We start from the raw sequence: 12,509 nt of genomic DNA, 5'->3' as shown, positions 1-12,509 counted from the left end.
TGAATTTAGCCTCTCCTCAGCAGGTGCTGTCTGTCAAATGTGAAAATTGAGTGCAATTCCGTCCTTCAACATGCAGGACAGTGAAACTGTCATTTGAGTACTTTTCCCTGACTAAGTCACTGGGGTGAAAGCCTGGACACGACAATTGCTAACTCTTTGCTTTCTTTCTCCTTTCTGCCCACAGACTTTTCAGTAGTTTAGGAGAGCTGAACACGATATCCCAGCGGAGCTTTGGGGCGACATTCACCATCCGTCCTGGCTCTAGGCAACCTGTCACCCGCCGGGCCCCGAGCCCCGGGAAGCCCGGTGTCGAATCAAGGACAGAAACCGGTATCAGTTCGCCAAGACCCTCGCCACTCTCCACCCCAACGCAGACCCCCCCAACCATCCTGAAATCTTCCAGCCTCAACATCCCCCATGAACCCAAGGAGGTGCGGTTTGTGGTGCGGAGCGCCAGTGCTCGCAGCCGATCCCCATCTCCTTCTGGTGTCCCCATGCATTCCCTGCTCCCTCCCAAGCCCTTCTGCCAGAAACCTATGGCGATGTGGAACAAGTACGACGTGGCGGACTGGCTGGACAGTCTGAACCTATCAGAACACAGAGAGAGCTTCTTACACAATGAGATAGAAGGCTCCCACCTACCAGCCTTGACAAAAGATGACTATGTGGAACTTGGAGTCACAAGAGTGGGACATCGAATGAACATTGAACGAGCTTTGAAACATTTTATAGACAGCTAGCTCCACTGGTGGGGGAGAGGAGGGGTGGGTGGGGCTCTCAGTTGGTCTGGGTTTTTTTGGGGGGAGGAAGGGGACTTTTTTTAAAAAAAACAAAATTACACTGCACTGAATGGTGGATAAGGGCAAAGCTAAATCTGAGTGACGTTGCTATGGTTAATGTTGCATGAATATTATGGGATGTTGCTTGGTGTCGTTCCCACTGAAGCTTGACCAAGGTTCCAGTGAGAATCGCAAATTTTTTTTGTTGGTTTTTTAGATAAACAAGGGAAAAAATCTGCGAAGATTTCATTCAGTTGCCTTCAAATAATCGTTGCTTGTGAAGGAAATCTCTGGCTCTCTTCCTTAGGCCCACAGAATGTGGCACAGCCTGAGAGAGGCAAGCAGAGGTTCCCTTCAGACTTTGGATGAGTAGTGTTATCAATAGGAGAATGTTTAAAACTAGTTACTATCAAACCCAGTCTTTTTCTTAATTGTATAAATTTATTTCAAAGTCCCCTGTCTTCTGAGGTTAGGAAGGGGGTCAATGATCAATCAAAGGGAAGAGAGCAAAATATGGTGATGCATCCCCTCCATATGTTAGTTTGAAATATAGAGAAACATCCTAGTTCTATTCCATCAACAAAATACTCATCTTTTTACCAATTATATATTTGAACAAAAATAATATAAAAAAGTTTTTATGTTATAATTTTACTAAAACTATACATATATACTATTATAAGAAAATGTTAAATTGTATCTTCCAAACAAATTACTTGGTTAATCAGATCTTTCTTTTTTTTCCTCTTTCTCTCACATATGGTTGTAATGAAGATCGCAGCAGTCTCAGGGCTGTAGGGATACATCAGAAGCAAGGAAACCTGTTGGACATTTTGGCGCATTTAACTCATCATCTTCCATCCATAACAAGTTTGTTCAAAATTAGAATTTTAAATTTGGTCTCACATAAACAGAGATAAGTAGGAACTCCTGACATGGGCCCACATGACTGGCATGCATCCACATGGATTGAGTGTACCACATGGATGCTGTGTCCTTTCATAACTACAGGTAATCATACTGTCCAAACATATTGTGACTCGGCTGCGAGTTCATCCTAAACTCTTGCTAGTACTAGGACTGATTTTATTTTCTCCTATAGTGGAGGGACAGACTAAAATCTAACATCACTGTGTCTGTGTGGCTATCCTTTGCTGAAATGTACTGTACTTCAAGGCTCCTTTTTTAAGAGTTACCAATACTGAGGGCTTGCACACGCCAGCAGGATACCAAGAAAACAAATGTTGACACAGTCACACCACCTTCGCACAATTAGATACATATACATAGACATATATTCTCTCAGACATATATTCCTAGTTAATCATCAAACTTTCCATGCATGTATGGATCAAACACCCTCTAATGTACAGACATATTCAACCACACAGTCTCTCTCCTCCCCCATTTCCCACACTCTATCTAAATCTCAGACATACTTACACTCCTGAAAGTTCCCACACTGATACATATATATTCATGCTTGTTATCACTGGTGCACTTAAAGTTTGTTCTCTTGTAACTCTGCACTTCCTAGATTTGCATTCAAATTGATGGTTACTGAAAGGAGTTCTTTCTGTTCACCAAGATTGCAAGCTAACCCTGCAGAGAGGCTTTTCCTTATTCACAGAAGCTTAAAGATTAAACTTATTTTTCCTAATTTATAAAAGATAGTCTGATTGTCAGTTTTGTTAATCAGTAAATATTAATGTGAGAGCATACTAAATGTTGATATTCAGCTGAAGTAGTGGGAATATATTGGAAACTTCACTTCATTCAGTTATTGACAATATTTTGAGACTAAATAATTCCTCTTGCTGTCCAAAACAAATGTAAAGCTATACCTCCTATTTACACCTTGCATCAAATGAAAGATCAAGAAACAAAACATGAAAACATGAACCCTATCTTTATTTAATGCTCAAATTCCAAGAAGGTAAACATAAAATGAAATGAAGCAGGTAAATGGGATTAGAGAAGGAAAATCCAACATGGAGATAGTACCCTCACAAGGCTGATGGGCTGATTGGCCATTTCTGTGCTGTAATTTCAATAGTTTTCTGATTTTTATTCTAAAGCACACTTTCTAATCCCAATAGAAATTTATTTTGAAGGCTGTTGTGCAGACAAATGCAGAATGTACTCCAAGGAGTGAGATTAGACAAAAGGAAATGAGACAGGAATTTGGAGGTGCAGTGTGACAGGACTAATTCCCTCTTGGACTTGGGTTTTAGCCAGGCTCAAATAATTTGTCCTTTTCTGTCTATATGTATTTGGACAGTTTCAATCCAGAGCCACGTTTGATTATTTAATAAATGGCATTGATCTTACAATAACTCTGTGAGACCCAGAGGATGTGCAAATGAAACTCTTTTAAAGTTGGACCCAAGGTACATTGTTGAGAGAGTGTAGTAGAAAGAGCTTTACTCTCTATCTAGCCTGTTTTGCACAGTCCTGGGATTATTTGATGAATACTGGATGCCTGAAATTCTCAAACCTGAGCACCATCAAAATTTTGCACACAAAAGAACTTTAATTGAAAGGAAATGAGAAATGAAACTTAGGTTATTGATGGAATAGAGACAGAGTCAGAGAAGGAAGCGAGGAAGAAAATTAAATGATAAATTATATATTAGGATAGACCTAACATTGAATTGAAATGGGAAATGAGAGTTGAAACTATGTGGTACATTTTGTAATAGAATGGGAGATAGATTTGATTGAAGTGAGATGACAGAATAAGAAGAATCATCTTTGAGGCCACTTCCCTGCCCCATCAATTCCTGTGGGACGTGGTACTTTGCGCATTCCCTGAGTGCCTCTCCACACTGGAAGGACAGGGTATGGAATGAACTCATAGATTCAGTCCTGATTTTGCTGATCTCAGCTGGCATTGCATTCAGGGTCTCCAGTTCCCCTCAGGATCCATGGGCTAAAAAGCAAAATATAAAAGAGTCCTCAGTTCCAGGCAGGACTGGGCTCAGGTGGGATGCTTCCCACAGGCAAATTGCTTGCCAGCACCTACTGCCTAAGCTCACACCTAGAGAATAGCCACTTGAGGAAAGCACCTGAGGGCTCCAAGTGGCTGTGGATGTTGAGCTAAAACCCTATCAGAAGCAATGCTCTCAGGACAGAATGTTGGATGGATAGAGAAAAAAATGGAAGCGAGATTAGGTTCAATATTGAAGTAGGAGATAAGAGTTGAACAAGAGAATGAAGTGAGATATGAGTATTATGAGAATTGTCAATGAAGTATATCCTGTGAAATCTACAGCAGAGCTAGTGTTTAATGGAGCATGAGGCAGGAGTCAGGTTTCAGACCATAGTGGCTCCAACACTACCAAGAAATAGCCCTCATTAACACGCAATGTGCTACCTGAAAGAAACAATTGATACTGCACAGAAACAGATCATTGGACTCAGAAAACCTATTCTTTATTCCATAGGTCAGCTTCACATTCTTGCTACGCCCCTTAAACCAAATTACATACATTTTCAATTAATGTCCCAACTAAATTTACTGAACTACTCTTACGTTCTCATGATATCCAACTCTGCTTCTCCAGGATCTCATCATTGCCATCAATCATAATACCCATTTTCACACCAAGGGCACCAAGGTGGCTCAGTGTTCTGCACTGCTGCCTCATAGTGCCAGGGACCTGGGTTTGAATCCAGCCTTGGGCAACTATCTGCGTGGAGTTTCCCATGTCTACGTGGGTTTCCTCTGGGTGGTTCCAGTTTCCGCCCACAGTCCAAAGATGTGCAGATTAGGTGAACTGGCCATGATCTGTCCAGAGATGTGCATGCAATGTGGATTAGTGATGGGAAATGCAGAGTTACAGGGATAGGGTGCGTTTGGGTAGGATACTCTTTGGAGGGCTAGTGTGAACTTGAGCTGAATGACTTGTTTCCACACTGTAGCGATTCTATGATATCTTCAAACCCACAGCACACAATGCCACACACATCCACATTTTCATTAGATATTCCAACAAAATATACTCACTTTCTCACTATTTTACTCAATCCTATGTACCCATTTTTTGCCTACAATCAATTTGCCTTACTCATCTTTCCAATATTCTTCTTACTACCTATTCAGCTTCAAATCCATACCTTTACGTCATTCTAGTATCCACCTTCTCCCAATATCCTTCAACAGCACCTACCTAACTTCTCATATCTCTGAACCCCACCTATTCACCTTCTCTCCATATGCCACAACCTCTATCCTCTCCTTACATCCCTGCAAACCCTCATTTTTTAGAAGCAGAACTAGATACCTCCTTCCCACCAATTTTACTGTTTGCTGCAGTGTTCCAAGAAAAGTATTCCATAACGAGGCTGCCTTTAACAGGCAAAATCCCATTAGGGTTACTTTCTTAATCATAACCCTTGCATTTTTAACTCCCACTTGTACACTTTCTCACCAATAAATTTGCCCAATCAATTTTGTTAATTTGTTTTGTAGTCAATCCCTCACTATGTCTATACTACCTTATGGGAGCTACTAATTAATGTGTATATTGTTACAATTTGTTTCCTGACTCTATTGATGTTCAAATGCTACATGACGAAGTGAGATCTGCAATTCCTTGGAAAGTGGCCTAAGGTTTATCAAAACTAAGCTGCTATATCATTTGTCTGTAGTGAGGGTACAATGCTTTCCTTCCTCAAGTACAGTACATTTCTGAGAAGGTGTTTATCATTTATTAAACATTCTGCCACAATCAGCTGCAAGGGAGACAGGTTGATTTAGTCCTGATTAGAGCAATGAGATTTGTGGCTGCAAATCCCGATTTAAAAGACAGAGCTTACTGCCTCTTTTCACTTAAGTGTGACAGACTGTCACATGACATTCATAAACAAACATGAGAGGGCTGTGTGCAAAGACACAAAATTATGGGAATGGTCCTTCTGAAAAGAAGGAATGTTAAGTGTGGTGTACAGTGAATGGCTGATTTAGTAATGCGCAGTTTTATACCATCAACCAAAGCTAATATTATTCCCAATCAAATCACACGGTATACATTTTTAAAATAACTATTGAAAGCTGGGCATTTTCATATTCTATTAGATTTAGAAGGGCCAAGAGAGGAATGCCCTGAACCTAAAGCCACGTAACCAATTCAAAAAAAAACACAGTCACTCCGATTTGAATCAAACCTATATGAATAGGACTATTTCAAATCAGACAGCCAATGTCCCTTCAGCTGAGTTTTACAACCCATTAACTTCAATTTAAGAAGTAAAGACAGACAGAGTCAAAAGTGGAGGTCCAACCTAATCCCACCAAATGGCTCGCTTTTTGGAGAAATGTGCTTTTCACTGCAAACAGAACCTGGAATCCCCAAAGCAAATTGATATTTACAATTTGCATGGATCTGGTATTTTCTTTTCCCCAGCTTGTCTTCTGTAACTTGGTTGGGTGATCATAGTGTCGTACAGCACTGAAATAGACCCTTTGGTCCAACCAGTCCATGCCAACCAGAATCCCAAACTAAACTAGACCCACCTGCCTGTGCTTGCCCGTATCCCTTCAAATATTTCTTATTCACATACTGACTTAAATGTCTTTTAAATATTGTAACTGTATCCAAATCCACCACTTCCTCTAGAAATTCATTCCACACGTGAACCACTCTGTGTAAAAAGATTTCCCATGTCTTTTTTTTTAAATCGTCCTTCTCTCACCTTAAAAATATGCCCCCAGTCTTGAAATCTCCTATCCTAGGGAAAAGACACCTGTGATTCGCCTTATCTAGGCCCCTCGTGATCCTATTACACCTCTATAAGGTCATCTCTCAACCTCCTATGCTCCTGTGAAAAATGTCCCAGCTCATCCAGCATCTCCCCATAACTCAAACTTTCCATTCCCAGCAACATCCTAGTAAATCACTTCTGAAACCTCTCCAACTTAGTATCCTTCCTATAATAGGCTGACCAGAACTGGACACAGTGTTCCAGAAGAGGCATGATTAGAATTAGATCATTAGAATCACCTTTGCCATGTCAACTTCATTCCTTGAAAATTACACTAATTGATTTTAAAAACCCTTTTCAGTAGAAATGATCACTCTCTGGGAATCTGTGAAATTCTGCAATGGCAAAGAGGGAACAGTTCCTGCAGGTTGCTGTCCCAGTTGTTTTAAATCCAATAAAAGAACTACAAAAATTCAAAGAGAACACATTGTTCTTTTGGTTTTCTGCAGCTCTCTTACAAAACTTAGAGCCAAATGAGCAGGAGAATTCCAAAGAAATGCAAACCCCTGCCCTTCATCAGCTGTTACCAATTGATTGCACGCAGTGGTCCATGTTGTGTGTATGCATTTTTTTCACAGAAGGTCATAAAAATCTGGAACTCACTCCCAGAAGAGTGTGGATGTTGGGGTCAATTGATCTTTTAATACTGAGATGAGTGGATTATTGCTGGGTAGTAGCATCAAGATAAATAGAGCAAAAGCAGGTAAATAGAGGTATGACTGGCCATGATCCAACCTGATTTTAGGGTAGGTTCAAGGTGCTAAGTGGCTACCTCGATACTATGTTCCAAGATAGTCCAACTATTTCCATTTTCAGTTACTCACAAACTTTCATTTGGAATGATTACAAATTTTGAAATCCTGTCCATGGTGTTTAGTTGAATTTGTTTGAAAAATCCAGGAGAATAATCATTCACATTTAACTTCTGGAATCTTTGATGTGCTGTAAGATCTATGAGAGAGATGAAGGGGTGTAGATACAGTTTAGAAATTTATTTACTCCTATTCAAAACCAACTGTAAACATTTTACTCTGGAACACAGACGGATTAAAAAACATATTTATCAAACTTTATGTGGCCCATCTACAAGGATGTCACCTCTTGATGCCTCTAGCCATCCCTACCAATGCCATCCAGGGCAATCCTAGATTTATCAATCCAAAGGTCTTTCAAAGGACCTGAACCCAGTTTCTGTTTCTCCCCGCCTTTCCTGAAAATGCTGACTCTCCGTGGGATACAAATCCATGGTTGCCCTCACTGAACATTGTTTCACCCAAGTGGTCATGCTTCAGCTGTGCTCCCAGGTTATTTCTAACCCATGAGGAGCTGATCCCTAATCTGTCAGCCATTGAGGTTATTTTGGTATTTTGACACTAAGAATATTCAGTGCAACAGTGAAAGAATTCACAAGATATTAAGGAAACAAGATATTATCAAACCTTGCACCTTCTGATTGGAGATAGTGATGCTTCACTGACCCAAATCCTAGTTCTTGGGAAAGGGCTGGGGTCAATCAGGATGAGGATGCTTGACTGACATTTCCCCTCCCTTGACTAAATTCTCTGAATTCAATCATGAAACACATTTCTGTGGCTTCTTGTTAATTTCATTTCTGCACCATTGAGAATGAACAGCAAACTCAGCACAAGTTTTTAATTTGATCCTGCAACATTGCTATTGTCTGAGTCATTGCCAAATAGAGCACTAATCAACTTAAGCAATCAGTGCAGCAATTGGACATTTCAATAAAGATCTCATAACTTGAGATGAATGAGAAAAGGGTCTTTAAAATTTGGTGCCTCAGTGCCTGGGGAAGATGCATAAGAACTTCAAACACATGGATCAGCAAGTTCCAAGGCTTGATCCTGGTTAGTGTTGTATTAGCTGATCTTATCCATATAAAGAAGGAGAGCCATCGTTGACATTAAAAACACAAGGCTGGATAGGAACATTTTTGTTCAAAATATTGTTCAGGTTTATAACTAGTTCCCAGCTCTTTTCGGGATTAATCTAGCTTCCCATCAAAACACTGGTCACCCAACTGTCACTACAGCTTATCAATTTCTACCATAACTTTTCTATCAAAGCCATTGTTTCCAAAAGCTATCTTTCTCAAAGCCCATCCCACAAACACCCTAACACTCACATCTAAGCTTATTCCTATCTTTCCACAACTGTCCCACCATAACTAGTTTGTTTATTACTTCATTGTTCAAGAGTATCTCATTATCTCCTTTCATCATAACACATCCCATTCATAGTCTTACTGTCCCATTGCATCTAGTCCTTATAGTATTCACACTGTCAAATTATAACTTGTGATTATATTAACCACACTGTCTCATTGTGATTCATCACTTTATTAGCCTTACTGTATTAATAACATGCATGCTCATTGCTCAAACATAATTCCTTTTAGTATGAATGCTGTCCCATCATAACTCAACACTTTGATCGTGTGCATTACATCTTTTAAAAGTCTTCTTATCCTATTGTAAATCATTGTTTTAATCCTCTAACTATAACATTGGAACTCACTTGACCCTTTCATACCTTCATTATCCCATCGTAACTCAATATTTTGGTACTCTCACTGTCCCATTATTCCTTTTTTCATTACCTTCATTGCCTCTTTAGTACTCTTATTATGCCACTCCTAACTCAACTCTTTAATACTCTCATTGTCCTATCTTACATTTTTTTTCATCACCTTCACATCTCATCATCTCACCTCAATAGTATCCTCACAGTCTCATTATAAATCATGATCCTGTCATTACTTATTCTTTAGTATCCGTTATCTGGTCATACATTATTCCTTTATTACTTTTATTATACAATGCAATTGCTTTTTAACTTGACCTTGATAACACTTATTTCCCAACATTGCTTATTCCTTTATTACTATCATTGTTCCATCATAACTCATTCTTTTAGTATTATTATCCCATAATAACTTGATTCTTCAGTAGATTCACTGTCCAGTCATAACCTGTCACTTTAGTACATTCACTGTCCCACTGCCACATGTACTTCAACACCGTCATCACTCCATTGTAACATATTTGTTTAGCCAAACCTTTGGTGCTCCCATTGTCCAAAAATAATTTCTTTTTTGCACCCGAATATCACATCTCTTTAAGTACCATTACTTTCCCATCTTAATTATTTCAGTACCACTGTTAATTGCACTTCATCTCATGATTGCTGTCAGTCTTAAACCAATGCTTTATCATATGACTTATTAAAGCAACTGTTCTATCATTAGTTGTCCCCTTATAACCTTCAATACCCAATCTTATCAATCCTTTAAGACCTCACACGTGTATTGTAACTCGTCTTTTTGTACTTTCACTGTCTACCATAACTCATTCCTTTTTTCTCCTCATTGTTCCACCTAATCCCCATCTTTTTAGTATTCTTACTGTAACTACTTTTTTCCACTACATATTTGTCCCTTTAATATTCTCACTATTTCACCTTAGCTTAACTTTTTGGTACACTCACTCTCCCAATAGAACTTGTCCCTGTAGTACCCTCAGTGTCCTATCAGAACTCACCTCTTTAATACTCACTCTGTCCCATTATAACTATTTTATGTTGTACCACTATAATGTGTTTGCTTATTCCTCATTGCCCCATCATAAGTTGTCCCTTGAATACCCTATTATGGCATGTCCCTTTAGTATTCTTTAGTATACTATTATAACTTGTTGTTTAGTATCCTCATAACATATCATAACCCAACCCTTTAGTATTCTCATTGTTCAATCACAATTTGTCATTTTAGTACTTTCCCTATTCTGTCATAAATTCATTCCTTTAGTATCATTACTTTACCATCTTAATTATCTTCTTTTATATCCTCACTGTCCTATTGTAATACATCCCTTTTGAATCATCACTATCCCATTGTAACTGCTTTTATATCTTTACTATTCAGTCATTTATTCCTTCAGGGCCTCACAATTGTATTGTACTCCTTCGTATCCTGGATCTCCACAGAATCTAATCTCTGTTGTCCAGTAACTCTCCCAAATGGCCATTCCTAAAATAACCTACCTAATTTTCTCAGTGAAGCATCCCTCATTTGTTTTCTAGACGAGCTTCTAACTGAGGAATTGACCTGAGGAAAGTTTCTCTCACCCCTTCCCTATCTGTGGCCCAGTCTATTCATACATTTCCTCAAGAAAACAACAAATGTTGGAAATTGTAGCAAGTCAGACAGGATCCACGGAGAGACAGCAAGCTAACATTTTGAGTCTAGATGACTCTTCATTTCATGTCTTCCGGTTGTTTAAAATCATTCCACCTGATTCCTAATCTATTTGTTTTATCTAGTTTATATGCTTGTTTTTGGTTCACCATCCATTATTATTTTAATGATTTATGTTCTTGAACCAGGTTCCACCTCAGTCCTCTTCTCTCCTGGCCATTCATTTCATACCTGGAATCCTTTCCTGAAAATGCACATCACTCTTATATGTTCAACACCATAGTCAATACCATTAGAAATCTGCCACACACACACACACAGTTGAACACAATACACTTTAGACAGATAATTCATGATTCTGCCCACATATTCTAGCACTGTATAATCTGGCTTTTTCACTAATGAGATTCACCAATAGCAACTTGTATTTAAATAGCATCTATACTGTAATGAAACACTCCAAGATAACATTTCTCATTTTACTGTCCTGCTAAAATACACGGTTAAGCTGACATGTGAAGAACAGCCACAAGGGAACTGAAGTAGACCAACATCTGGGGGATGAGTCGGTTTCCCCAAGGAACACCAGCAGATTGAGAAGTGAAAAGACCATCAGAAACTCCAGAAGATCATTAAGATACACATGGGTCAGGCCAGATTGGGTGGAATCAGGAGCAATTGCGATAGGTGAGATTGGATCAGATGAAATATGATCAGGTCTGTCATCTTGGTTCAGGTAAACTCAGATTAGACAGACTTTTTTTTGTCTTTCTGTACAGTTTGATCATTACAGAATCCCTACAATAAAATATCACAAAGGGAAACTTCACAGCAATTTCAAATCATGAACACAAGCTTTTCTGATACTTATGACAAAAAATACAAAGGCTAATATTTTGCTAGCAGTATGAAGTATCAAAGGATTTTTGTTTGATCAATTTGAATATGAAATTTATTTGAATTAAAAATAGATTGCTCATCCATCAACTGCACCTTACTGATCAAGAACATAGGTTATATGCAATTCTCTGTCAAATTAATCATTTTTAATGGACTGTTATACAGATTGTGGTATCACTGGGTGATGTGCAACCAAAATAGGATGCTGAATGAATTATTTGTTTATCCAGGAGCAAGATATGTAATTGAGGGGGGTTTGGTGGTTTCATATTTTTACGAAATGGATACTGGCAAGTGAGTTACAAATCAAACCAAGGGGTTGAGGTATTTTATATTTATTTCAGTCAACCTGTTCGGACATGTGACACACCTCTGGGGTAGGTGGGATTCCAAACTGGACCTTTTGGCTGAGAGGTAGGGGCACTATCACTGTGCCACAAGTCCTCAGGTGCTTTACATGTAGAATAACAGATAGCTGGGAGTGAATCGCAGGCCGAAACCAAACAGATTGTAATTAATCAATTTAATCTCAATCCTGAGGTTAGAATTCTTCGTTAGCATCAATCCCACTGACCTCCCGCAGTATTTCAGTACTTTCAAGGACAGCACAGCTTACTCATGAGATACCCCAACAGCTGTTTCCAGTGCCAACATAAAATTTTAAAGTTCTTCACCTGGTTGATGAAGTGCTCATTGTCACGGCAGAGAATTACTAATCGAGCGTGCATTTCCTAATCGAGGGTCTGCGGACGATGATTTCCATGTTGTTATGATCCAACTTTTTATACAGAAAATCTCTTTGGCCTTCAGCCATGCAGGTCAAAGGCCTTTGGGTTAATTGGCCCGGG

General features: G+C 39.1%; 1 protein-coding gene across 3 annotated transcripts in view; it reads left to right on the top strand.

Annotated features, from left to right (window-relative positions):
• The window catches only part of shank3a (SH3 and multiple ankyrin repeat domains 3a), a 1,012,090-nt gene extending 1,011,350 nt beyond the window's left edge, over positions 1-740 (top strand). For all 3 annotated transcript variants that reach the window (XM_087999457.1, XM_043713934.2, XM_087999456.1), the window contains one exon: positions 185-740. In XM_087999457.1, coding sequence (XP_087855583.1) covers positions 185-740 — 556 coding nt within the window. The remainder of the gene's footprint in view (positions 1-184) is intronic.
• The last annotated feature ends 11,769 nt before the right edge of the window (positions 741-12,509 follow it).

This window comes from Chiloscyllium plagiosum, unplaced genomic scaffold, assembly GCF_037043375.1.
Source record: "Chiloscyllium plagiosum isolate Xiang-an unplaced genomic scaffold, Cpla_swu_hap1 HiC_scaffold_23, whole genome shotgun sequence".
Lineage (NCBI taxonomy): Eukaryota > Metazoa > Chordata > Chondrichthyes > Orectolobiformes > Hemiscylliidae > Chiloscyllium > Chiloscyllium plagiosum.
Note: the sequence above shows the minus strand (reverse complement) of the source record. Positions and strands in the feature narration are given on the sequence as shown.